Source organism: Thermobia domestica, chromosome 7 (genome assembly GCF_964235325.1).
Source record: "Thermobia domestica chromosome 7, izTheDome1.hap1.1, whole genome shotgun sequence".
NCBI lineage: Eukaryota > Metazoa > Arthropoda > Insecta > Zygentoma > Lepismatidae > Thermobia > Thermobia domestica.
Window position 1 is genome coordinate 302,787,406 of NC_137460.1, and position 27,222 is coordinate 302,814,627.

The window sequence follows — 27,222 nt, forward strand, 5'->3', positions numbered from 1 at the left end:
TATGATAAAAACCATCTAGGGTCCAAATCCTAATAACCCCCCAAAAATAAAAGAAATTGGTTCAGCCGTATTAGCGTGATGAGCGGACAAAGGATTTGTACGTTCTCTTTTATATATATAGATATGTTTGATTAACTGTTGAAACTAAAGATTGCGTTAATGAGATTTTTTCTACTGGCATTTACTCATTAGTTCCCAAAACGAAATTTAACTTAGATCAGTTTGTTTATTGACCAGATTTTTTTTTTATGACTTCCCTGGCGCATGGTACTTACGGGGTACCATAATGAATGAGACATCATCCGATCTTTAAAAAAAAAAAAAAAAAAAAAAAAAAAAAAAAAAAAAAAAAAAAAAAAACTGGAATTAAATTTTCTATTTTAACATTCCATTGTAATGCTCTTTAGGCTAAAAGAGACGGATGATTAATGACTGAAATTTTTTGTGCTCTCCCACCGGGAATCGAACTCTGGACCACTAGACCAGCGATGGGGGCTATCATCACACCATGTGCATGTTTTTGTGCCCAGTTGATAACCTGAGATATATCTGCAGTATTGTATTACGTGACTAGCAGGAGAGGATACAAAGGAATTGGCTCTTGTTCAAAGGTTTTTGCATGTGATCTTTCTAAAGCATTTTTAACGCGTAAGAATAGCGATGCATTCCCTAAGACCGTTACAAACCAGGGCAACGTAAGTATATACGAAACAATGTAAAAGTCACTTACCTGACCCAGTTGTTTCTCTCTTAATTATAGCGATTTCCATGTGTTTGATTTTAATTCGGACCAGCAAAAAATATATTTTACCTACTATTACATCTTTTAAGTGGTATCTGCAAAGAAACAATTCATACAATTTAATAGTACTTACAACAAATATAAATTACACAATATATATAAGAACATGAGCAACAACGCTGAAGAAGAACCAGAATGCCTAAGTATATTGGCAAATATTTTCAAACGAGATAAAAGGACAAGTTCACACTTTATTCTGTTTGTTAATATACACAGTGTTAATTTCCGCTTTATAACCACATCTAAAAAGAACATGCAATTATGCTATTATTGGATGTGTAGTAAAACTACGTTCACAGAACGAACTACAGTAACTACTGAGAGGAGAGAAAAATATCACATATTGAAAGGAACCTCCTTATTATCAGAAGAAGCAGCTAAATAGATCTACAGAGGTACAGTACATAATTCCAAGTCTGATATTGCACTTTTTCGAAACCCAGTACCTACATATATTAACAGATGGTAGGTAACTCATTTGAACCAAATTTCACATACAAATACTGAATATGCAACAAAGAATTCCGAATCGGTAACAGAAAATTAATGAACTACCAGCAAATAGTGAAAACATAATCATACATACACACACTACACAGCTAGTAATGTGCATTTTTTTTTCTTCCAATATTTCGAGTGTAACACTCGCGTGTTCATCCTCGAGAGGAAACAATGCCTTAAGTCTTTTTCACAACACGATCTTCAGGTTGTTTTTATGACTCAATTTAAGAACATACGATTAATGAGTGATCATAAAAGATTGAGCGGAATGAGAATTTCAGGGTAAACAGGAGAATTCCGAGAAAACCCACAAACACAATGTCGTCCACCAGAAACTCTCATGACTGAGATACAACCAGAGACCCTTTATACCAAAGGTGACAGTTCCCCCTTCAGCTTACAGACTGGATCAATAGTAAAGAATGAACCATTTTCCATTGGTGTGAAGTGCTACTTTGCAAGAAAACAATTACACCTCGTTATGGTAGAAATACTAACTGTGAAAAATGTATCAGAATAGGGTTCGCAGTGAAATTCCGGCACTGATTTCCAAAAATTTTCTTGCTCAGTGGGTCAACATTCCAGTGGTTTGACCAGATCTTCACATGGATGAACTAAAAGATAATAGTGAAGAAATATCGTAGATAAGCTTTCTTTCTTAATTTGTAGAATAGGCCTTCACAGAATAAACCTTTCTCAATACACTCCCTGAAGAGAAATATATATATATATATATATTTTTTTAACGAGAAAACACTGACTAGAAAACTATATGGGAACTATTTCGGAAAAAAGGTAAATGTGAATATTCTGATAGAGAAAGGATACTGAAAGAAAGAAGAAGTTACTCCTGAAGTCATTTAACGGCACTGAAGAAGCGAAAATGATTTCACCACTCAACTGCCCCCTTAAAAACTTGATCTACCACCAAATGCAACAAACCTGCAATGGTTTCAGAGGGACTTTAACAAGGAAGATCTTGACTACCAAGAAATCTCAACCTCCATCAATATCCTACTTAACATTTCTAGAATACCACAGCTCATACGATGTAGAAAGGAACTGGTCTAACTATTTGGTTTTCACATGTCTTTTGCAGCTAGATTACACACAATGACTGTTAAAGAGAATGGTTTACTTCATGATGCTATAGAAGAGTGACAGATCGATTATCCAACATCACACAATAAGTCTTCAATTTATGTAAATTTTTTGCCAAACTGAAACGCTTAATTTTTTTTTCTTTTCTTTCGAGACTTATTTCTCTCTCTCTCTCTCTCTCTCTCTCTCTCTGTCATACTGTGTAAGTTTCTTGAAATGAAAAGGCTTGTAGAAATGTTTATACACTGGCGTCCTGTTCTTCATAGCTTAAAATACAAGTAGTTAAAAGAAATATCATGAAATGTAGTTAAAATTAAATATTATGTTTATTCTTCCTCGTGATTTTTTAAAATTGTATTCACGCACCAATTTGGAAAGAAAAATCCAAGAGTTATGCAAGTACTCTAGAAATATGGAAAAGGAAAATCTAAAATCGATGAATTACTATTAAATAAAAGATAAAATTGTATCTTCCACGTAGATTTATACTTCACCATTGTGATTCTTATCACTTTTTTTACATACATTTATCGAGATTAAAATTTTTGCTTTCGACCTCGTAAATGCAGGATTACAAAGATGGGGTCTGCTACTGGAATCAGATTGTACGGTATTATTTTTTGTCATATCCCTAGGATGGTTTGAACCTGTAACCTTAAACGAAGGTTCGCTTCATTATTTAAGTTACCTCTTATATATATACACATTTTTACTTCTACATCTCATTCTATAGCAACTCCAACACCAACAACCCCTTACTATAACCGGAAATTTAGGGTCACTATCTATCGAACGAAAATTTCATAATACAGTAGACGTTATTAAGAACAAAAAATCTCTTCTCACAACAATCTCACAGTGAACTTGTTTTTACACCATTAGTTTCAAGTGTATGAGCAACCTCAGACCCCCGTAATGCCTCGAGCTATTACAGGGGTGGCCAAAGTTCTCGTCACCTGCTCTGGAGGAGCAGAATAAGTGAGCAAGGATATGATCATCATTGGTTACTCATACGCTCTTATAAAATACTGAATATGAAGACCATAAAATATTACTATCACTGAACTACTACGTCCCCAACAAAGTTATTAATTCATGTAGTTTTAATATAACATGCGTTACACACACGATTTTTGAACAGAAACAAAACACGATATAGGCAATTCTGTTCAGCATACATTTCAATGTATTACAAATTAATTTTTATACTGTAGCTTCACTCAAGTTCTGTTTGGAATAAACTACAATTCAGTTATTAAACATAAAGAAACGAATTTTCTCAAGTAAATGTGTTCCACTTAAATCAACAGATTAATGCATGCTTTACAATTATAACAGACAGAAAACAAAATTATGAAGAGAAAGCACTTACTTAGATTTATTGTATTCAAATTCTATATGCAAACAGTCCTCGATTCCTACTTCCATTTTGATGCTGTTGTTCATGTCAGGATACGAGGACAGCGTATGAACTATAATATCCATTTCCTTCACTATATCTGATATCCTGCGAACTATGGTCACCCGTAAAAAATATCTGAAAAGAGTGGAACAATTAATCTCCGTACAACAGAAAACTTACTAATTTACCAGCCATCGTACACTATCAGCTTGGTAATTCCTTTATCAAATAAAGATGCTGTATTTTCAAACTTCAGTAAATGCCAATAGGAATTTTCAATAAGCCTGAAGTTAACATTACAATAATTACAGCGACAAAAAAATAAATAAATAAATAAAAATAAAAATAGTAAGTGGATATACGTACGACAGCCATAATAAAAAATAAATAAATAAATTAAAAAAAAAAAGTAGCGGACCCGATTTGATGTATTTTGTTAAGTCGAATCCAAATTTTGAAACCCAGGACGATTGACTGTGTCAATTTTATTTTATGGGCGAAAAACTTCAGCGATTTTGGATAGGGAGAACACACGTTTTTTGGCCATAAAACAAAACTGATACGATCGATCGTCCTGAGGTTTCGAAATTTGGGTTCTGTGTAACAAAATGCATCGAATCCATACTTCGGGGTTCGTGCACAGAACTTTTATTTTCTGTGTGCGGCTGTGTAATTTTGCTTACTCAGATACTTAAAAAGACTTCAGCTGAATTCAAAATCTATTACGTTACTCTAGAGATAAGTAATTCGACAACATATATGAAATGCTAATCGTAAGGCATCATACCTGCGAAGCGTTAGATTAACTCAATATTAACGTTCTAATTTTTCATATTAATTAGTATTCTTCATTAGAATTACATGAGTAAACTAATACAATTGGCATAAAATTTCTTATATATGTAAAAGTTTATAATACTAAACCACAATACACAGCAGTTTTGAAGCACAATGTACTAACATTTGCTGATACTTCCAGTTCATTTCGCTTATTCTTTTGTGTCTTCCCAACTGAAAAATTTTCCAGCCGTTCAGAAATCTTCCAAATCTCATTTACACTTGACAATGGGAATCAATTAAGAGATACTGTGTTCCAAAGTACGATTTCTACCGCTAAATCTTCAAAGATTTCTAACTCACAACTATCGCATTTGCCTGCTATACATAATTGCCGAAGATCAACACAGTATACTTGATCCTTGGTTTTACGTTATATACAGGGTTAGCATAAATGATTTGTCTGGTTACAAAATACTATGTTTTTAGAAGTAAATGACCTACAAATATGGGTAATACATGCAGTCACCAAGTTTAGATGGTGGCAGTGCGGAAGTAAAGTTTGTGATTATGTTCCTTTGTTGGCATAGCCCCCTAAGTCTCCAGATCGTGGTGATTTTTCTTCATATGGGAAGATAATGGGAATGGGAAAGATACAGTTTATCTATCTTAAATGTCAACAACACTGCAACTGAAGGAATGTATCACTGTTCCTGTGACGAACATTGATGGAAACATGATATTGAACGTACGAAACGAGCTGGATTACCGTTTGGACGTGTGATCAACGTACTTCAAACTTGCTGCGTATCTTTTCATGTCTCACACATCTTCGTAGGTCTTATACTATTAAATACACTGTGTTGTGTAACACGATAAATCATTTATGGTAACGCTGAACGAAGCTGAATTCGTGTTATAATGTGACAAATAGTTCAAAATGGAAGGATCGATACCTGTTTTCTTTTCCTTCTGAGAAAATGACAGAGGAAGGAGTTGGGGATGATCCCCCGTAGCTTTCAATGTACTGACAAAATATTTGAGCAGAAAACCTCGGGCTTTTTCCAGAACAACAACTGGCAAGGGCCGCCTAAGAGCTGGCAACTCTTCAACGGCCACTGTCCCCTCATGTAATATATATTCTATTTCTAGCTGACAAATTTACAGGAAATATTTACTTTAATTAATTCACTTCATTAACTGCAACATTGAAACAACCAAGCCGTTTCTATTACTATTCCGTATTCCAATATAAGACTTCAAGTCGCTGAGTACCATATTTCGTCAGTTATTCTCCATGCCATATTATTAGGATTAAGAAATCAGTGGTAAAACCTATAAGATGCACTTAAATAACTGTACTACATTCTTCACCATAGGTATTCTGCCACTACTGGCAGGTCACTTGCCGAAACTAAGAAGATTCCATGCTCTACGGTCTTCCGCCAACCTGTTTGTTTTCGCGTATGATGTTTCTGTTTTGATATCGTCCATTAATTGTAGTCTCCTTCGCTCCCTTCCTCTCTTTCCTGCCACCATACCCTCTAGAACGTCCCTCATGATACAGTTCCTGTCCACTATTGTTAAGACATACAACAATGTAATAAGTCTTCGTAAACGTGTCGGGAAGGATTGCCGATTGCTAGCAGTTGGGTTTTGCATGTTTGGATGGCTAGTATTGATGGTACATTGCATTAGCCATATTCTAGTATACTTAACTAGTTTTTGAAAAACTGATACTCAATTCTACACAACTACAGGTATCAGTAACAAACGATTGCTTTCGTTAATATGGAAGTAATAAATTTGACGATCACATGGACCGAAACATGGGAAGGCTGTAACAAATGTCAAGCAGCTATCGTCAATTAAGACTTGAAACTATCTAATAAGACAAATAAAATAATGACAATACATAAATACATAAAATGACAATACGCAAATTAGAAAAACCATTTACAAGGTCCAATTGTCTGTGCTCATCGAAACTAGTAAGACCTAGTAACAATAGTTGTGATCTCAACTAAAAAGAGGAATAGAAAGGAACGGAAGGTTGTGAAGAAATCTATTAATTATAAATTAGTTATTTAAGGTATTGAAAGATTCAGACTTTGTCCTTCTGATTACTTGCTTAAGACTTACCAATCGGTTAACTCAATTCCTGGCTGAAAGGTTCGGAAAACTGTAGCCGATCATATAGCAATTTCATAATAAACCAACATTTTTTTTTTTTCGTCTGAATGGTAGGTGTCGCTGTGGGCAACAGCACATCCTGTGAGGTATACAGCTAGCTAATCTAACAGATGGGCCAGTTACAGTTCAGCGACCGGTCCGTGCCAGTGTTCGTGAGTTATGTCTTGACTCACAGAGTTTCAAAGAGGGAAAATTGTAGGTGCGCGTATAGTAGGAGCTTCCGTGACGAAAGTGGCGGAAATATTTGGTGTATCAAGAGGCTCAGTCTCCAAGATCATGACTGCCTACGAGTGTTCAGGAAAAACCGCATCAGCGAGGCTCCAGCGTGGATTCAAGTGTGTGTTGCGTGACAGACAGATGTACATTGGGTAGGATTGTGACCAAGCAAATCATCACGGCGCCAAAAGTCATAGCTGAGATGAATATAGCGCCTACACACCTTGTTAGCGTGAAAACAGCCAGAAGGGGACTCCACAAGCAGGGTATTTATGGCAATCTCTAATTCTCAAACCACTCACGACTGTTGACCATGCTGCTATACGGAGACGATGGTGCAATGGACGACTGTCATTTAGTTGGATGAGTCTTCCTTTACATTATTTCCAACTGCTGGCCGAAAAATGAAATGAAATCTTTGAGTTTTACGTCCCACGATTATGCCGGCTAGGCTAAAGGAGACGGTGATTATGAGAAATGAAATGGTGGAATGAAGAAAGTGGGAAGAAACGGGAGAACCCCGCGGAAACCCACGCACACGGTATTTGTCCACCACAAAGTACACTTGGCGGGAGCAGAGTTTGAACCCGGGACTCCATGCGCCAGAGGTGAACGCTGTACTACTGAGCCACCGCGGCCCTAACTACTGGCCGAGTTTACGTGTGAAGAACGCCAGCACAAGCGTACGATACAGACTGTCTGTTAGCAAGAGTGAAGCATGGCGGTGGTTCGGTGATGATTTGGGCAGCCATATTCTGGTATTCTGCCGAACTCATCATCGCCCTGCATGGACATGTTACTGCCAAGGGAACTACGTACCCATTCTGAGTGACCAGCTGCATCCCATGGTGCAAACTTTGCTCCCAGATGGTAATGCCGTATTTCAAGATGACAGAGCCTCTGTTCATGCAGCTCGCATCGTCCAGGACTGGTTTGATGAGCACGAAGATGAAATGTCACATTTGTCACGGCCTCCACAATCACGAGACCTCAATATCATTTGAGCTCTTGTAGTCTGTTTTTTGGAGACCAAGGTGCGAGCCCGCTACCCACCCCCGTCTCGACAACTTGCAGCTGCTTTGGCGGAAGAATAGTACAGCATGCATTTGACAACCATATGTGACCTGTATTTCTCCATTCACTGTCGACTGCAGGCCGTTCTACGTGCCAAAGGTGGTTCTACTCGCTATTAGTAAAGGTAATGTGCAAATTTTCCATATTTTTTGCCACCCCCTGCATATATGCACAGGATGATTTACTTAAAACTTGCACCGCAAACGATTCGTAAATGGAAGGTACAATCGACGCACCATTTTCACATAGTAGGGCTGATACTTATACATCAGGGGTGTCAAGTGTCATAGTAGGGCTGATACTTATACAGCCCATTATGAAACAAACAAAAGAACTATGGTAGAACGGGATTTGAAATTCTAAAACAGTACTTCTTAAAATGGCTTGGAATGTCATGTAAAGGAAAATACAAGTAGTGAGAATGTTAATGGTGTTCACACTACGCATTTGGTTAAAATATATAAAAAAGATACCGTTGAAACAAACCAACGACGAATGCTAATGCCTCATTCTACATTAGAACGAGACAAACACTTTGTTCTAACACATTCACAAGTCAAGCCTCCGATCTAGCATTTCAGTCGAAGTGTTAGAACAGACTGTAATAATACGGCGTTTCATATCGTTTGGACTTGTTGGAATTTCCTTGTATTTGGTATACTCACCCTCTTCCTCCCTCCTCCCCCCCAGAAAAATCTGAAGGGCCAACTGGCAGGTTTCTTTCTTCCAATCCAACGATGAGGAAACATTTCGTTAAGACAGACCGTGGTGAGTTGTGCACTGTAGGCTGATGAAACGTCCTGGAACATGTTTCTTCTGTTCTCCAGTGGAAAGTCTTCTAATATGAATGGAAGATAGTTCCTTACTACTTTGACATACTTTCGAAATCTAGTACGCCTAAAATAAAAAATGTCCAATGATCTGTTGGCCCACTATTCCACATGTACACTTCACACACGGTATAGTTCAGCCTACCTCAAATGTGGTCCGACAGACCACTATTGCACGTTATGGAGGTTCACTTGTTCATAATCAGTAAATGTTGTTCGCTAGAAAACAATATCCAAGACAAGTCAACTGCATCGTAGCCTAATACCCATTCAGAAAATTATTGACGAATAGGATAATCATTTCTATAGATCTTGGAGTATGGGTGGAACTTATGATGTAGAGAATATGAACGACATTTGCCTGACTCATGCCAGAGCACGCTAACGTAGGGATCTACTATGACAGCAACTGTGACATTAACCTCCCTGCCATGCCAGTTACTGGTATCTTTCTCGTACGACTACGGGTGTTACATTTTCAATTTCCCGTACTTCGTTAAAGATGTTCACGAATTGTCAGTTTGGTTGACATCTGTTGGAGAATCTCTCGGTGTACAGCATTCGCCATATACTTACATGTCGGCTTTTCATGCGCAAATGCAGCACATTCTACTTCGTTGAACTCTCACAACTAGTGATACGGACGCCGCCAACATGGACAACATCGTTTAACTCACGGTGCGTGTCTCATACTCGCACTGTTGAATGAGGCATTAACACTTCTGCTTGGTTTCTCTTGACGAGTACAATAAACCCAGACATTCTCACCACTTGTACTTTCCTTTACATGACATGCCATGGCATTAATGCATTGGAAAGAAAATACACGTTTTATATTTTTTTTTTCCAAACATCTGACATATGTAAAAAAAAAAAAAAATAAATAAATAAAATGAAATCTTTAGGTTTTAATTCCCACAGTTATGCCGTCTGGGCTAAAGGAGACGGTGATGATGAGAAACGAATGAAATTGTGGAAGAAAGAGGAAGGAAACGGGAGAACCCCGAGAAAACCCACGCACACAGGGTTTGTCCACCACAAAGCTCACTTGGCGCGAGCTGGGATCGAATCAAGAACCCAATTCACCAGAAGTAAATGCCCTACCACTGAGCCACTGCGGCCTCTTGACATACGTAATAACGGAGTATCGATTGTATCTTTCATTTCCAATTTATTCGTGGTCCAAGTTTCAAATATATAAAGAAGCACTGCAAATATTAATTCCTACTTTTCTTAACACAATACTTACCGTAACCTAACATTTGACCCAGTATATGATTCGAAAGGTTTCTCAACATTGAGAAATTCAAAGCTATAAGAGGTGTTCTGACATAGTTCTCCTGGCCGAGCCAGCTCTTTGACTAGAGACGTAAACTCGTGATGATTTCCACGATCATAATACAACTCGATTTGGCCCACGAACTCTATTTTAATTCCTTGGTGTTCCAGCTTCGAACCAACTTTCTTCAGAGTGACGTTCACCTGCAATTAAAACATACAATTCAATAACATCCTCAACATTTCTACCTGTTTATCTATCTATACAGATGGACCATGTAACTTTTAAACTAACAGATGAAAGACGTCCAATCACGTAGATGTTTTCTCACTAGACGTAATGCTGCTTATAGCAATTTAACATCTCAAACTGTTCCAAAGAAGAGAAAAATGATAAACTTTCGATATATTGCCAGGACGAGACCGAGACAGACAAGAATCTTTAAATGCTCATTGATGCAATTGCTGCGGTAAGGTTTTAAACCACAATAGCTCAGATCCTAATTAAGATAGGAAGATAATTTTGGTATCAATGTGTTCTTGAACGATGACGCTTTCCGCCCATGTGCATTTTATGTATGTAGAGGGTACCACAGCGAAGAGGGGTATTTTTTTTTTTCTATCAGGTTCTGAGACCATTCCCTTCTTAGGGCTACACTTATAAAAATTGCAATGTGAAGCAATGAAGTAGTCCACTACATTGTAATACCCTGTATGTGTACTTGCTTACATGGGGGAACAGGGGGGTGGAAGTTGGCTAATTTTCTGAGTCTCATTTCTTTACGTAAATTACATTTATTTTCAGGACGGTTCCATATGTAATGAAATTATAAGACTTAAGTTTAAAAAAATATTTAAATAACCAATATTGTTTAAAACTAGCAACTATGTATGTAAAAAAAAATATATGCGTATTAATTAGATGAAAAAGGTTCCTTTTAAAAAAATAAGTAATTAGGAAAACCGATTCCACTTATCGTGAACTAATGAGGTTCTCCGGCAGTCACGTAGCATAAAAAGTAATTAGGAGAGCAAACAAAACTGTTACGGATAACCTCAGGGTCTAAATAAAGAAAATTATTGCATATAAAAAAGGTAAAAGAGATCCAAAAGGAAATCCAAAGGTTAGAAAAAAATCAACTAATACGGTCGGAATCCAACGTCGAGCTGAACAACATGGGTGGACACTTAACAATAACTTTGTAAATTGTATTTTTCATTTTTGTATGTAAAAGGCTGTCATTTAGGATCCAAGCTGAGCGCATGGTCTCCCTAGTAAATTTCCTTTGTATTTTTATCTTGTAATTATAAGAAATAAAGCCTTGCTTGTTGTTTATATAAGGGGAAAACGTCACTCTATTAAATAATCTCATCCTTAAAGAAATTTCATACTGACAGGCACAAGTAATTAACTACAAAATAAAAAAAGCTCTAAATCTATACTACCGTATTATTAAAACACATATAAGACAAGATGTCTTCACTGAATTGGTCTAGAAGCATAATTCTTGTTGCTACCTCGTTGAAATCTGTGTTACATATAAGGTTCCTAACGGTGTATCAATCATGGCTGTGATAATAGGGGGGCTCACCAGGGTCGCCACCGTAAAGTTCTACAACAGCCTTCGAAAATATATATATGGCGTTTTTATAATAATTTCGTTCTGAAATTTTATCTTGCTTTGTACTGCTGCAATGGCTACCATTTTTATATTATTGTCACAAGTATGTTGCCTACACATACACATACATCATTTTGTCAGCGTAGGGTGACTGCAAGGTTCCCAGGGCCTCCCAATTATTTCTTTTCATATTTTAAGGGCATCTTTGTTTCATTTTCTTCTTCGAATAGGATGGGAATTGCACAAATGTTACCTCGTTGGAATCTGTGTTCCATAAGTTTTTCACTGATTTATCAATCATCACTCTCTGATAATAGGGGAAGTCACCAGGAAGTCTACGATTTCCTTCAAATCTCAGACTTAAAAGTCTCGGTTTCTACTCAAATGTTAATAGAAATTACATTTTATAAACTCTAAATTAGTTGCATGTTACGTTTTATGTAAGACAGTGGAACGATTGCTCTTCGATGGTCGCTGTCATAGGTGTATACAAGGAAAAAAAGGGCTGACTGCCACCACTAATTACTTCGTACCCATATATATATAAAATTTCAAAAACGTTTTAAACAGCACACAATTTTGAGTTCGAATTGAACTTATTTTATTGTCTTTCCAGTCATTTAAATGACTCAGAGACTATGTTGCCAGAATATTCCAAAACTTAATTTTATAAACAAACTCTCAAAATTATTTTCTTGTTTGACTGCAATTGCTCATGTAAGTAACAGTAGCCACTTTCTCCTGAAACTGTATGCCCTCTAGGCTATATATCTGCCAAGTACACTGACATACGGTTAGTAAGTATGAAGCAAACCAAGGAGCAAACTTTTGAGAGAAGGATATGTTTCTATGTTAGCTCGTAAAGTTATGTATAAAATAAATAAAATAAAATTTCAGTTTAACGTCCCACGGTTAAGCCCTTTAGGCTAAAAGAGACGGATGATTACAAGTGAATAGGTGTCTATGAATCATATGTCAAGTCAAGGATTTTAAAAGGGCTAAGGAAAGAATACAACAAAACCAGGGTTCCCACAAAAAAGTGAAGATCGATTTTCCTGACCCAAATTCTTGTTTTCCCTGACATAAATTCTCGAATATAAATGGGAAGATATGGAGTAAATTTTATCATACCTTTTTAACGGCCTCCTCCATCCTCATACCCGCCCAACACACTCCTTTATAATTACCATTTACATATTCGTTATGTTCAATATGAGTAATTGTTATTTACCCAAAATTTGTTGTTGTTGTTGTTGTTGATTTTAGTTTAGCGTCCCTTTCAGCAGCGAGGCTATATGAGACGTGGACCTACTGATTAACGTGGAATCCGAACCACATGAGCTCCCGCCGGGAATCGAACCCGGGTTACCCAAAATTTATCATATAAGTATTACCACATACCTTGACATTGCGAATTAACTTTTTTTTTTTTCTTTCTTGTAAAGCAATAAAGCAATAACATGCAGCCAAGAATATATTGCCAACTTTCCCTGAGACCTATTACTATCAGTCCTAAAATGAAATTAAACGAAATCTAAGTTTTACGTTCCATGGTTATGCCGTCTACGCTAAATGAGACTGTGATGAGAAATGAATAAAATAGTGAGAAGAAATAGGAGAACCCGAGGAAACCCATGCACACGGTGCCACAAAGTTCACCTGGCGCGAGCTGAGATTGAACAAGGACTCCTGAACCACAGGTTACACTCTACCACTGGGTCACCGTGGCCCACTATCTGTCCTAATACTGCTAACTCTGAGACACTTACTTTTATTTTTTCACCTTTTCACCACTGCACTTACTTTTATTTTTTCACTTTTGATTTTACTTTCCCTCGCACTCTTGATTCGTTTCTGTTTAAGGTATTCATCATAGCGTCTCGAAGCTGAACGAACTGGGAGAAGAATTCTTCGATTAACAGGAACAGATTCTACACCTTAGTAGTATATAATTGCATCATACACACGCCTTTGTGCTACCAGAGATCTTCGATTTGGTTTTCTACAATAAGTGTCTTATTGACTAAGAACCCGCCCTGCACTGAGACACTACCGTGGGATGAAATTAAACATTTTAACAACATTCCAGAAATCAGAATATTCTTGTTTCTTGGACAATACCTTTGAAGAAAGAAAGAAAGAAAAAAAAAAAAAGATCTAACCTAATGCTGCCCATCCTCTCTTCGTATTCTCTGAAGTCATGAGAACCCTGAATTTCAGTACAGGAAGACATAAATTGACACTTTGCTTTCTCAGCTACAGAATCAGATATTCTCTTATGTTCATGCAGAATTTGTAGGATGCGTTTCATCCTAGTCTGTGCAAGTTCTGGATTGTTCTTTCGTAGCCTGGGATCCAAGGCTGACAGAGCACGTACGTACTACTTTGTACTTCAGACGACTTCTTTCCACAATCTTCTTGACTGTACCCAGCAAAAAGTTTTGACAGTCAAACCTGAAAGCTAGTTTATCTTGTTTGACTGCAATTGCTTCTTGACTGCAATCTGATGCTTTCAGTCCTTTATCTGTCTTAAAACTTATGTCCACGAAGATGACAAGTCATACTTCAATTTCTGCTTTTACATGATCAATTATCCCTCCTCCCCCCTGTCTCACACACAAATACATTTCATTTCATTTCATTTACACACACACAGACAGTACCTCCCTCCCACGGCACGAAATAGCAACACTGTATCATTGTCATCATGGGTACTGATAGAGAGGAGACAATGTTAGATTGAAAAAAAAAAAAAAAAAAAAAAAAAGAAGAAGAATGTTACACTTGCACATTTACGTTCCCCGATTTTTCACGCAAAATGCGTGATTTCCCTGACATTTCCTGATTTTCCAGAATGTGGGAACCCTGAAAAGAAGTAATGTATAATAATTGTAAAATGAACGAATTCCAAATCAATATAAAAGCATGAAAATATGCCTGCTCAGAATGCTGATTGGAGCCTTTAGTGATAGATTCCACTTTAGTTTATTGTGAGGTTAGGTTTTAAGTTTCACTTCAAAAGGACTGCGAAGAGGAAACGCAATATCATCCTCAGATTTGCCGTTTTGCCTGCACGAATAGACGTCTACACTACGTTTACTGCTGATGACATACAAAGATTAAAAAAAAAATATACAACTGAACAGAGATTCGAAAATGGGTGACCGGCTTACGGTGCCAATGTTGGTTACCTGAAGTTTTAACGCTCTTTTTCAGCAACAAGGCTATATGAGACATAAACATACAGTTTTAAATCAACCAAGTAATACAGTAATTCTTTCTAGTTTCCTCGAGCAACCGTAGGACGTTGTATGTAAGAAATAAATTCGAATATAAATGCAACGAAAGTAGATAAACGATTCCTATAGGAAAAACGCATGACACACTCGAATCTCGACCGTTGAATCGCCTGACAGTATATTATACTCATAATTTGACGTTGGTATTACTATTATTCAGTATAGAAGAAGTTATTTTATATTAATGCAGCCACAGTTTAATGCGAAGTATTAAATTATATTTTAATTTTTTGTTTTAGCGCCAGGCACTGAACGGCATGCAGAAGAAAAATAAATTAAAACGACTAAAATATTACCGAAGATACGGACAACAAAATGACACATGCTGTTCTATTTTAATTCATACAAAAGAAATATCTTCTATCCCCATTAATCCCCCCTACTCATACATAAATATCTTCTATGTACCAAGTTTCATCTTTCTAAGTTGAGAGTATTGAAAGGTACTCAATTTTTCGGAGAGCTCCTTTGTGGCTAAGCGATTAGCGTACGCGCCTTTGGTCTGGTAGACCCGGCTTAGATTCCCCGCGGGAGCTCACTTGGTTTGGATTCCACGTTAACCAGTACGTTCCGTCTCATATAGCCTCGCTGCTGAAAGGGACGTTAAACTCAAAATCAACTGAATTCAATTTTTTGTACATAATTTTTGAACCACTCGCTCTCGCCTTAAGATACACATTTTAACCAAAGTAAAATGATAAAAACACAAGATAGGCTATGGTCCAGTCATGTACCAAAAATTATCGAATTCGTTCCAGCGGTCTAGGAGCTGAGTCACAAACATCATTACATATATATACAGAAAATGCCCCTATCGCCCCCTCTCCTTTAAACAGGAATTTTCACAAGCGCTGGAGCACGTGTCCTATTATTTCAATGAAGAATTTCTATAGCAAATTTCATCTCCGTAAGTTGAGAGGATCGTCAGATACTAAATTTTTACACGAGTTTTGACCCCTTCTCGCTTCCCTTTAGGATGAGGATTCTAATTAGAGTAACATAACTGCGCTATGGTCCTAACATGCACCAAAAATCAACAAAATCGAGCCACCCGTCTAGACCTTGCTCCCTTTGCCTTCCTTAAGTGAATTTTTAGAAACGCTGGGACATGGACCTATTTATTTTATACGAAGAACTGATATATCAGGTTCTATCTTTTTAACGAAAGTAACATGGTAAAAACATAAGCTAGGTAAGGGTCAATACAACTGCCAAAAATCATCAAAATCGGTTAAGCGATTAAGGAGGATCTAAGGCGCAACCATAGTTACATATATAGTACATACTTCCTCCCTGAAAACCAGAATTTTCAAAAACGCTCGGTAATGGGTCCGCTTATTTTAATGAAGAATTTATATAAAGTTTCATCTTACTAAATTGAAACGATTGTGATATACTAAATTCTTGCATGAATTTGACCCTCTCCCGCTCCGCGCTTAAGATACGTATTTTAATTGAATTAACATAAGAACCTAAGTTACACCATGGTTCACTTCTGTACTAGAAATCGTCGAAATGCATGCAGTGGTCTAGCAGAAGTTCACGGACAAACATCCTTACACTCATATGTATATTAATGTTATTAACAAATAATGATGATAATAACAGTAAGTGTATGCAGCTAATGTAGAAAGAAAGAACCGCTTACCTTTCCGGATACCGTCTCGCCATCATAATAAAGAAGATGCCGCTCCTTCTTGCCGTCTTCCGATTTAATGTCAGCTAATTTCCGGTTCTCTGTCCCATCTAGCACGATGTCAATATCAGCGCTCTGCCCAAAGCCAAAGAAACTCTGCAAACAAAATATTACTTCAGTATAAGCCGTTCTACATTATAATAAAGGTAGATAGACCATAAAAATCTTCACTGTACGTATTTTTCATTTTTGACACAATATTTAAAATTTCATCTACACTAACCTGTGTTCATTTAAAATTTAGGTTGTTAAGTTGCTGCAAACTCTGCCTATTAAGGTCATTTGCTTGACTAATTTATTTCTTTTCTGTATTTTTTTCTTAATCACATTGTACTTTAATTTAGCAATATTGTCACCATGTTTAGCTTCAGCGTGTAAATTGACCATTATAGATCGAAGGTTAGCTAATTTTGGAGCAAACCATGTTAAATGTGTTCTAGATGTCTTATTACTTATGTGAACAGTTTTAGATTTTATTGGGCAGCACTCATTATAAATACTATATTAACAATAGTGTTTATAAACGTATTCCATGCTGTAGACAAATCATTACATGTGCTTAACAAATCATAAAAAATTGTTTCATATAGGTTATCCCTTAACCTGCTGCTATGTGATTGGCCTAGCAATCTGTAACTCTTAAATGTTGTAGCGGGAGGAACGGTATGAATTTAAATGGCTAGGACAAGCGACGACCACTATGGTCTGATAAACATGGTTCTATAGTTCCACAAGGTATCACACGTCTGTTCACATTAGTGATCACATTATCAATGCAAGAATTCATTCTGCTTGCTTAATCATTAACATAATAATAAATCATACGACCTGAGAGTATCGCAAAATGATTTCTTTACAGTGTTATCAATTTTATATTTATATCCCCCATGTGCATTACATCAAATCGTTTGTATTTAACATACAAAGTAAGTTTTTCCCACTGTAACATAAATATATTAGGATCCGAATTGGAAATGCGATAAATAGAAATAATCACCAATTTTAAAACGTTAAATACGGCAGCAGTCACTTCCAACTCTCCTTCAATACATAAATGATGCATATCCAACGCTTGGTACTCAATGTTAATATCTAACCGTACATAAACACCACCAACCTCCATGATTCATTGACTTTCTAGTGAAAACACTAGCTAACTTATAATTTGAGGGGGTATACATACCTATTTCGTCATCAACTAACCAATGTTCGTTAACACAAAGAACATGACAAGGAAATTCTTTCAGAAAAAAATTTTAACTCCGGTATTTTATTTTTAATGGATTGTAGATTAATGTGAAAAAGTAGTAAATTTGTTGTACTTTCAGGTTGGCGAGTTTGCATATTATCATTATTACTAATAGAACGTACTATATTGTAAGGACTACATTCAAGCGGTTTTGTTAGACTCGACTGTTTAACCTGTTTTTTTTTAGGAGTCAGGTTGGAAAGAGGGTTTCCCTGTTCATGTCAGCTCATTGGTATTATTCCTTTACACATGCTTGCACACACACACACACACACACACACACACACACACACACACACACACACACACACACACACACACACACACACACACACACACACAAACACACACACACACACACACACACACACACACACACACATATATATATATATATATATATATATATATATATATATATATATATATATATATATATATATATATATATATATATTTACTTACATTCTGTATTTCACCACTGACGTATTTCTTACCCAGCTTATTAAGGTGAAAATGAAATGAAATGAAATCTTTAAGTTTTACGTCCCACGGTTATGCCGACTAGACTAAAGGAGACGGTGATGATGAGAGATGAATGAAATGGTGGAATGAAGAAAGTGGGAGGAAACGGAAGAGCCCCAAGGAAACTCATGGACACGGTGTTTATCCACCACAAAGTTCACTAGCTTATTATGGTGAAGTAACTGGCTTGTATAAAGCCTTCTTCCAATCGAACTTATGTCAACGACACTGACATTTTTGAAATGTTTCCTGAGTTTGTACATTTCTTAATTTACTCGATCTCATTTCCTATTTGCACATGATGAAGGTAGGAAGACATACCGATGAGGCACTGATCTGGAGAAATCTATTTCCCTGACTTTCATGACAGCTGTCAGATGATGTCATTTAGATAGATCGAGTAAATCAAGAAATGTACAAACTCAGGAAACATTTCAAAAATGTCAGTGTCGTTGACATAAGTTCGATTGGAAGAAGGTTTTATACAAGCCAGTTACTTCACCATAATAAGCTAGTGAACTTTGTGGTGGATAAACACCGTGTGCATGACAGCTCATATTTTATATTATTTTTAACATATAAATAAGGAATAAATAACGGTCAATATTAATACATGAGAACATTTATTCTATAGAGACAAATAATAATCAATTGCTCATACGTACATTCCAATTACCACCCATAAAAATCTGAGCAACGTTCCACACTGTGATCATTAATTGTTGGCTAAGCTGAAATTACTGTACAATTAATGTTAGAAAAAATATATTTTATAAAATTTCCCTGATTTCCAGTCTTTTTCCCTGACCTACACCATTTTTCCTGACTTTCCTGATCAGTAGGAACTCTGCAATAACATCTTGAATCCAGAAATCTGAGTCGAGCCATACAAAGAACAACTTTTCACTGCTAGAAAGGCCGATGTAAAGGAAAAGGGGGCGCGGTGGCTCAGTGGTAGAGCGTTCACCTCCGGTGCTTGGAGTTCCTGGTTTGATCTCAGCTCGCGCCGTGGACTTCGTGGTGGAGAAACACCGTGCTCGTGGGTTTTCTCAGGGTTCTCCCGTTTCTTCCCACTTTCTTCATTCCACCAGTTCATTCACTTCTCATCTTTACCGTCTGCTTTAGCCTCACCGGCATAACCGTGGGGCCTAACAATCAAACATTTCATTACGATATAAAGGAATTCCGTAGTAAAGGATTTTCCAATAAAAATGATACATTTTTGACATGATGTAGCAACCCTATTTTCAACTGATACGTGTTACTAGTTGGCACTTGTGTGAGGATACTGTGACAGGCCATTATAAGGTTAAATACATGTTTGAACAACATTTGGTTACTATCCAAAAGTTCTAAAACAACATAGCCGTTGGATTGTGCATACTCATCGTGCGCTTCGGGAAAACTATAAGGCATATAATCGCTCTTCTGTGCTTGCTATTCATCTAAAAAATTGAAAAAAGTTTACTCTTCAAGATGCGGGAAGACAAACAGAACCTCGAAATGCAAGAAGTACAGAGAATATTGTTGTTGTACGTAAGAGTGCTGTAAATGTGCCAAATTTATCGATACCGCTCCAGAATTGGAACTTACCAGAATAATTTGGGGCATTTTATGGAAAGAATGGGTCTACACCCGTATAAAATTATGCTGACCCAAGAACCGAAGCCACTGGATCATTCTATGAGCCGTGAATTTATTGCTTGGGCTTAGAGGAACTTGAACCGGGTCACGATTTTGGGCAAAATATTCTCTTCTCACATGAAGTCAATTTCTGGTTAAGTGGATATGTTAAACAGGATTCTAGTTTTTGCTGTGATCACTATCCACAAGAAATTTACAAGAAATATTTTCGAAATACATATAATAAATAGTATCTTCATTTTTAAAATTCTACTAAAACCAGAAGTGCTTGAAATCCAACAGAACTTCTGGCATCTACATAGACAGAACTTCTATATTTGCCAAGATCTACTCAATGCTTTACTACTGTTACTTTATAATATTTTTAAGTTTTACATTGCAGAATTATGAGCCGAGGCTAAGGAGGACAGTCATAATGAGAGGGATGATAATGATAGAATGGATGAAGTGGGGGAAAACGGAAGAATCCCAAGAAAATCGACACTCACGGTGTTTTTGGTAGTGCACCATAAACCCACTTGGAGGAAGTTGGAATCGAACCAGGGATGACAGCTACACTAGTGAACTGCCGCGGTCCCTCTAGCGCCGCGATTTACATACCATATTTTCAATTCCTCTGTTGCACAAAGGGAATGCATGAAGCCTTATCCGCGTTTTTTTTTTTTTTTTTTTTTGATACACTTTACACCATTAACACTTGCTTATATTGCCAGGTTCCAGAAAGAAGGAAGTAGACAATCTGAAGCACGAAAGAGGTGTGCAATTTTATATAATATGGAACAGGAATAAAATCCCCATTACACTGAGGATTCAAATCCAAGGTGAGGAGCCGGAGAAGATAAAAATACTGCTTTAATGAATGGACGATTTTAAAATAACAGTCAGTTTTTCCATGGGGGAGGGAGAATCTATATATATATATTATATATATGGGTGATTCCACGAAAAAGGGAAATTTTCTGTCATGGGCATTTCTTCAAACTACTACTAGAAAGAATCACCTCATTTTTATTTTGTTTGGTAGTAACTGTCACAAAGTAGGTATGCCATGTATAACAGTTTGCAAATATAACACGAAACATACGTAAAAAATTAATTATTACCCAATTTCTCAACACCGTGGACTGTCACAGACTACAGTTGACTGATTTTAATCAATAAATTACAACTGAAGTCACAAATAAAACATCATTTAATTGTAATTAAATGGAAGAGAACACTTCAATGTTTCGGTTTTGTGGAAAGTAAACCTTTATAACTGTTATTTTCGAAAGCTTGACTATGCTTCGTTTCTGTCACCTCTATTTTGTCTCAACTTCATGGCAATAGAAAAAATTATCATTGCTCTCAACAGACACATGGTCGTCCACATTGGCAACACCCACAAGAAGACACGGCAGACATGTTTGACTGAAGAACAGAAAAAGTTGTTAAAAGCTATAGGAAAAATATTTTTGTGTGTGGAAAGCAGGTGCGTATATTAATTGATTCTCAACACCATGGTATTTATTACTGAATGTATTTGTATGGTATATACCTTCTTTCCCTTGAGGAACCTACGCCTTAACGTAGAAAATTCGTACACAATTACTCACATGTACTGGTTAAAAAGTGGGCCGGTAAAAATAAATTATATTCGATTTTCTCAACTCCATGTCCATCTGAAAACTAAGGAATCCACGGTGTTGAGACAAGTTCACGGAGTTGATAATCCTGTAGTGTTTGTTATGCTCATGCTCTTCCAAATATTTGTTCTTTCAATATATTGATAGAAATAAAGCTCGTTTATGGCCTAGTGGCTAGTATGCTCGCCTTTCGTGCGTGGTTCTGGGTTTGTTTCCCGGTGGAAGCTCAAAAATTAATGGTGTTTACTTCGCACAGTGATGCAATTGAAAAACTCATTTGAGTAGTGATGTACTGAAACCTGATCGCGGAGACCATCACAACGGCCGTAGGAGCCGACACGTTGACCACGTGTCATTCACACTCAAAGACCGGCTGGTGGGTCCTAGTCCATTTAAGGAGTGTTTCGCGGAAGTTCAGATTTGGGGCTGTCAGGTAGCCGGAGGTAAAACTTCAGTCAAGTCAGGATAGATGGCATCTGTTTTTAACCTATTGACGTCTGGATCTTATGATCAACTAATTGTTTTCTTTTCAGGGATTGTCGAAGAGTATGAGGGCAATATACGGACAGTCAATTTTATGACGCGGATCGGGAGGAATTTATCCTGACCTACTAAACCTGACGTTTAAAAAGCGTTGGCAGTTGTCATTCTGTGTAGACTAGAACAGCCCTTCCCTGTTTCCTCAAGACATTTCCTTCATTGGAGTGGAAAATGACAACTTAACAAAGAACATCGAATTATCCAAAGAAAACAGAAATGATGATTGCCTTACACTGTCATTTAGTGTGCATTATACAGGGCGTTTCAAAACAATACCGACAACGTTTGGGAGGTGATTCCTAACACCAAGATAAGATAAAAAGTATAGACCAATCTGGATGCACAAATGCTTCCTTTTGCAGTTATAGGCTGCCGAAAACATGAAAAAAATGAACTTTGAAGGTCCATAGCATAAAACTATGGGACCTACCGTAGTTGGGTCAGACTTCACATAGGAATTAGTATGTGCGCTATCCAAATATCCATGTTTCAGAATCTTGCGGTACTTCCGCAACAACTTTTATAGAAGTAGTTGGTGAGTACTTCAGATTATACGCCCGTAACCAAACCCCCTCTATAAAAATTGCTTCGTGAGTACCTCAGGATTCTGAAACATATTTTCATTTTTTTAACCTTTAAAGTTCATTTTTTTCATGTTTTCGGCAGCCTATAACTCCGAAAGGAAGCATTTGTGCACCCAGTTGTCTATACTTTTCATCTTATCTTGGTGTCAGGAATCAGCTCCCAAACGATGCGTGTATTGTTTTGAAACACCTTGTATATATACCAAATATACGGTACAAATACACTTACCAAATGTTGAAAAAGTATTGCACTTTCGACGTGTTGACTTGATCACACAGAGAAGACAGACGGTTTACATAAGCTCAGAAAACAAATGAAGTAGACAATAGACAGGTTTAGTGACTACTTCGTCTGTTTCGTAAGCCTCAACATATTGAAAGCGCAATAATTTTTCAATAGTCGATAAGTGTATGTGTAAATCTTTGTTTTCTTATTTACGTCACATATTCATATATATATATATATACTCAATTTTGGAACCTTCATTAGATATATTTTCATATGTTTGCAGTATTTTCTGGAGTATTTTTGTATAACAAATTACGTGTCATCTAGTTTGTTAGAATTTTATTCAACATAAGGAGAATAATTCTAACTTACAAAAACTATTGGAAAATTATTTCAATTTTTATGTAAATTATAAGCTTAATCACTTATAAATCAAAAACTTATCACCCAGATGTATCACGTTTCTCAACTCCACAGCAATTTTCAACTCAGTGTTAACTAATCTCAACTCCGTGGGTGCTGAAAAGTTTATTATTTTTTATTTACTACACCAATAACGATTCAGCTCTGCTGAACACCTAATTAACATGTACTTAGTAGTAGTAAGTGCATGTGATATTTTTATTGAAATAGGCGACCATCAACGGAACAAAAATTTTCCTAGTGAAAATTTCCCTTTTTCGTGGAATCACCCATATATATATGCATGCTTGATTACCAGGTTATGAACATCAAAAATAACTTTACGTTAATTTTCTTCTACCACGAGCAAGTTGACGAGACAGACTATTACTCAAAAACGAAACGATTATTTTTAATGAGTAACTGGATGTATGGGACAAATCATGATATACCAAAAGCAAGCCTGGATAATGCCAGCTTACTTAGTTTAACGTCTAACGATTACGATCGTTACGCCAAATGATTAGGCTTCTAATTATTAATGGTGAAAGTGAGTGATAGTGATTTTTTTTTTTTTTTTTTTTTTTGTGCTCCCCACCGGAAATTGAGGCTAAGACCATGTGCACCAAAGCCACAGGCGCTAACCACTAAATCAGCTAGGAGAGCGACAGACTACTAGAACACAAGATAAGAATATACTGAATGTCACGTACAAATTACAAATTAGTCTAGACAATTAAGGGAGGGAGGTGCAAGGCTCCACAAAAAAAACGCTTACATAGCTGGGTTAACTATCTAAAAATTGTGAACTACGCACACCAAAATCCCTCCATACTTTCCTTAAAATTCCAGCCAGCAACATTCTACCTAAAGAAGTAAATCCTTAGTTCTTGCTACATTGTCTTTTTATGGCAAAATTAGCGCAAAATGAAGCATTTGCGCTGTAACGCCGGACCACACGAGAATCGAAAAAATACCAAAATGTACTAAATTTAGATTAGATTAGATTAGGCTGTTACAAGTGAGTTTCCTTCAAAACAGAGGAGTATAAACTTTACAACTGGGAATAGAAAATCACAATTTGCGTATAAATATGGCAACCGAAGAAAGTACAGCGCAAGACATAAAAAAAACAACACGTGCTAGGTAGTCATTAAAAAGCACAAATGCTATCGAACCAAGTTAGGGCAGGGCGAAGCTGGTGGGCCCGGGTGACAAGTTATAATTCTATAAAACTCAAACACGAAATGTCACAACCTTAACATACACGTGCCATTTCCACACTGCCTTCCTCACCACTAAATCATAACAAGCATATTTCTTCGTCAAATAATCTCTCCACAAGAAGTGCCGCTTTACATCAAATACAACCAATAATAAACAGTTCCTTATCTTAACTATTCTCTTCATCTCATTTTCGCTCATTCTTCATCAGAAATCAAAATAAATTCCCCAATCCACCTGGTAAACTTCCTAAAATTGCCCGGCAATACAGCACTTAACCCCAAAATAATTATAGACCTACATATCTCATATACATTGAAACACACAGACACACCAAAGTGAGCATAGTCTTGCGTATGGAAGACGTTGGTTCGATACCCTCTAGGGGCTCAATTGGTTTGGATCCCATTCAGCTGTAGGTCTAAGTCTCACCTAGCCTCAACGGTAAAACCGAAGCTGTATTTCAAATCAAAAGCACAAGAAAGTATGAAAACACACTTCAGAAATAATGACTGCTGAACATTATCTTCACAGCAGTGTCAGAACTAGCCGTAAATCTGTTGAAACCTTATAATTGTTGATTATTCGAATAAAGACGTAGCAATTACCACGTTATTCTTCAAACGAATAACTGTTCTCTTGCATATCTACAATCGTGCAACATACCCATCAACTTTGCTCTGCCCTGAACTGAAATAGATACAATTTTTGCTTTAGTATCCAGCTAGCACTTGCCTGTGTTCTTCGCACGTATAATCATGCACGCATATAATTAATCTGTAATTATGCAATTATTTGCAACAGCGCCAAGAAAATAGCATAGCACAATCTAGTGACATCGTTTAAACATAGGAAAGCACTCTAAAATACTGAACTTAGCGCTTCGTAACACTGGAATTCCGAAAGAATGTGCCCTTCTATTCTTATTTTACACTACAAATCGCCACCAACCTTATATAATACCTTCGTTATAAGGACGAACACTAGTGATTAATGTTTCATTTACTGTATTTAATTTAGTACGACTGAGTTATGGTACCGGAAAGGTTCAATACAGCATCCACTATAAGAAAAAATAAAACCTGTATCTATAAAATGGATAGTAAATTTAAAAGCATTCTTTTAAATGCAGTATTTTAGAATAATTTTGCAAGTACAACTATTTCATTATCGCCACGAAACATTACATTTATAAACTCAACAACATTTTATGAACACTGATATTTCAATCTAATATAACTTCTTAGAATATTAATACTCATAAAGCCATCAAACATTCTTTTCACAAATAGTAAATTTGAACTCCGAACTTTGATTACGCTATCAACAGATAACACTCCCCTATAATCATAAGATTTTTTAAGCTTAAGAGAAGTGCGCATATATATACCATAGTTCCTTTTCACACCACTTTATAGTTTTCCTCAACCACTTTCGGGCCAAAACAGTTCCAATAATTCAATTTTCATCGAAATCCAGAACTGTTACTTCTCATTTCCTGTAATCTACAAATTATATCAACACACTCCGGTTAGCAATATGGCTGTAAATCTCGGTCACAGGCGACATCAAGAATAAGATAGAAAATTATTAATTCGTATTAAATATTATAATTGTGAAAGACCAATTACTTCTCTTTAATTTATATCAATAAAACGGTAAACAAATTTTCTTAGAATATTGGAATAAAATTAATTAACAATGATAGTACTGATATGTAAGCTTTCATCTCTAGGTCACGATTTTCCCCTTCAAATAATATCGTACTATATTATAATCTAAATCAGAAATTTTTAGGGGAAATATTAACAATCAAAGAAAGAATAGATTTCAGATTCACAAACTGTCGTCATGAAGAATATATATATATATATATATATATATATATATATATATATATATATATATATATATATACAGGGGCGCCGGAACCAGGGGCAAGGGGGCAGTTGCCCCTCCTGAAATTTTCAAAGGGGGCAAGATATTCGTTTTGTCCCCTCACTTTCAGACTGTAAAAACACCACACAACACTGATTATATGAACTAAATTTTGCTTTATATAGTAATGTGAAAAAAATTATCTATTCCAGATTCATCTTTCTCTGTGAAACAAAGGACCGGGCGCTTTTTCTACCCCCATGTTAGAAAGAGTTAGGAGAAAGAATTGCAAATTCTCTTTATTTCCATTGGTGTACATTCTCAAAACACTGTAAATTCTTTTAAAATTGTTGTTTAAGTAATCGTAAATCTGCAATATGAAACGAGTCGCTGAGTGAAATTTTAAAGTTTAAAAAATATAACAGTTTAAATGAGTAACAGGATATTTAGGGCCTAAATACATTTTCCATAAAGTTAAATTAATGTTCTCACAAACAATATGCAGAGTGCAGTAAGTTTTATAATGAGGAG

General features: G+C 36.4%; 1 protein-coding gene across 1 annotated transcript in view; it reads right to left on the reverse strand.

Annotated features, from left to right (window-relative positions):
* Vps26 (vacuolar protein sorting 26) overlaps positions 1 to 26,378 on the reverse strand; it is a 46,054-nt gene extending 19,676 nt beyond the window's left edge. The window contains exons 1-5 of the mRNA XM_081766846.1: positions 26,204 to 26,378; positions 16,744 to 16,887; positions 10,146 to 10,378; positions 3,777 to 3,941; positions 731 to 837 (exon numbers count right to left, since the gene is read on the reverse strand). Coding sequence (XP_081622972.1) covers positions 731 to 837; positions 3,777 to 3,941; positions 10,146 to 10,378; positions 16,744 to 16,887; positions 26,204 to 26,206 — 652 coding nt within the window. The 5' untranslated portion in view covers positions 26,207 to 26,378. The remainder of the gene's footprint in view (positions 1 to 730; positions 838 to 3,776; positions 3,942 to 10,145; positions 10,379 to 16,743; positions 16,888 to 26,203) is intronic.
* Positions 26,379 to 27,222: the final 844 nt, after the last annotated feature.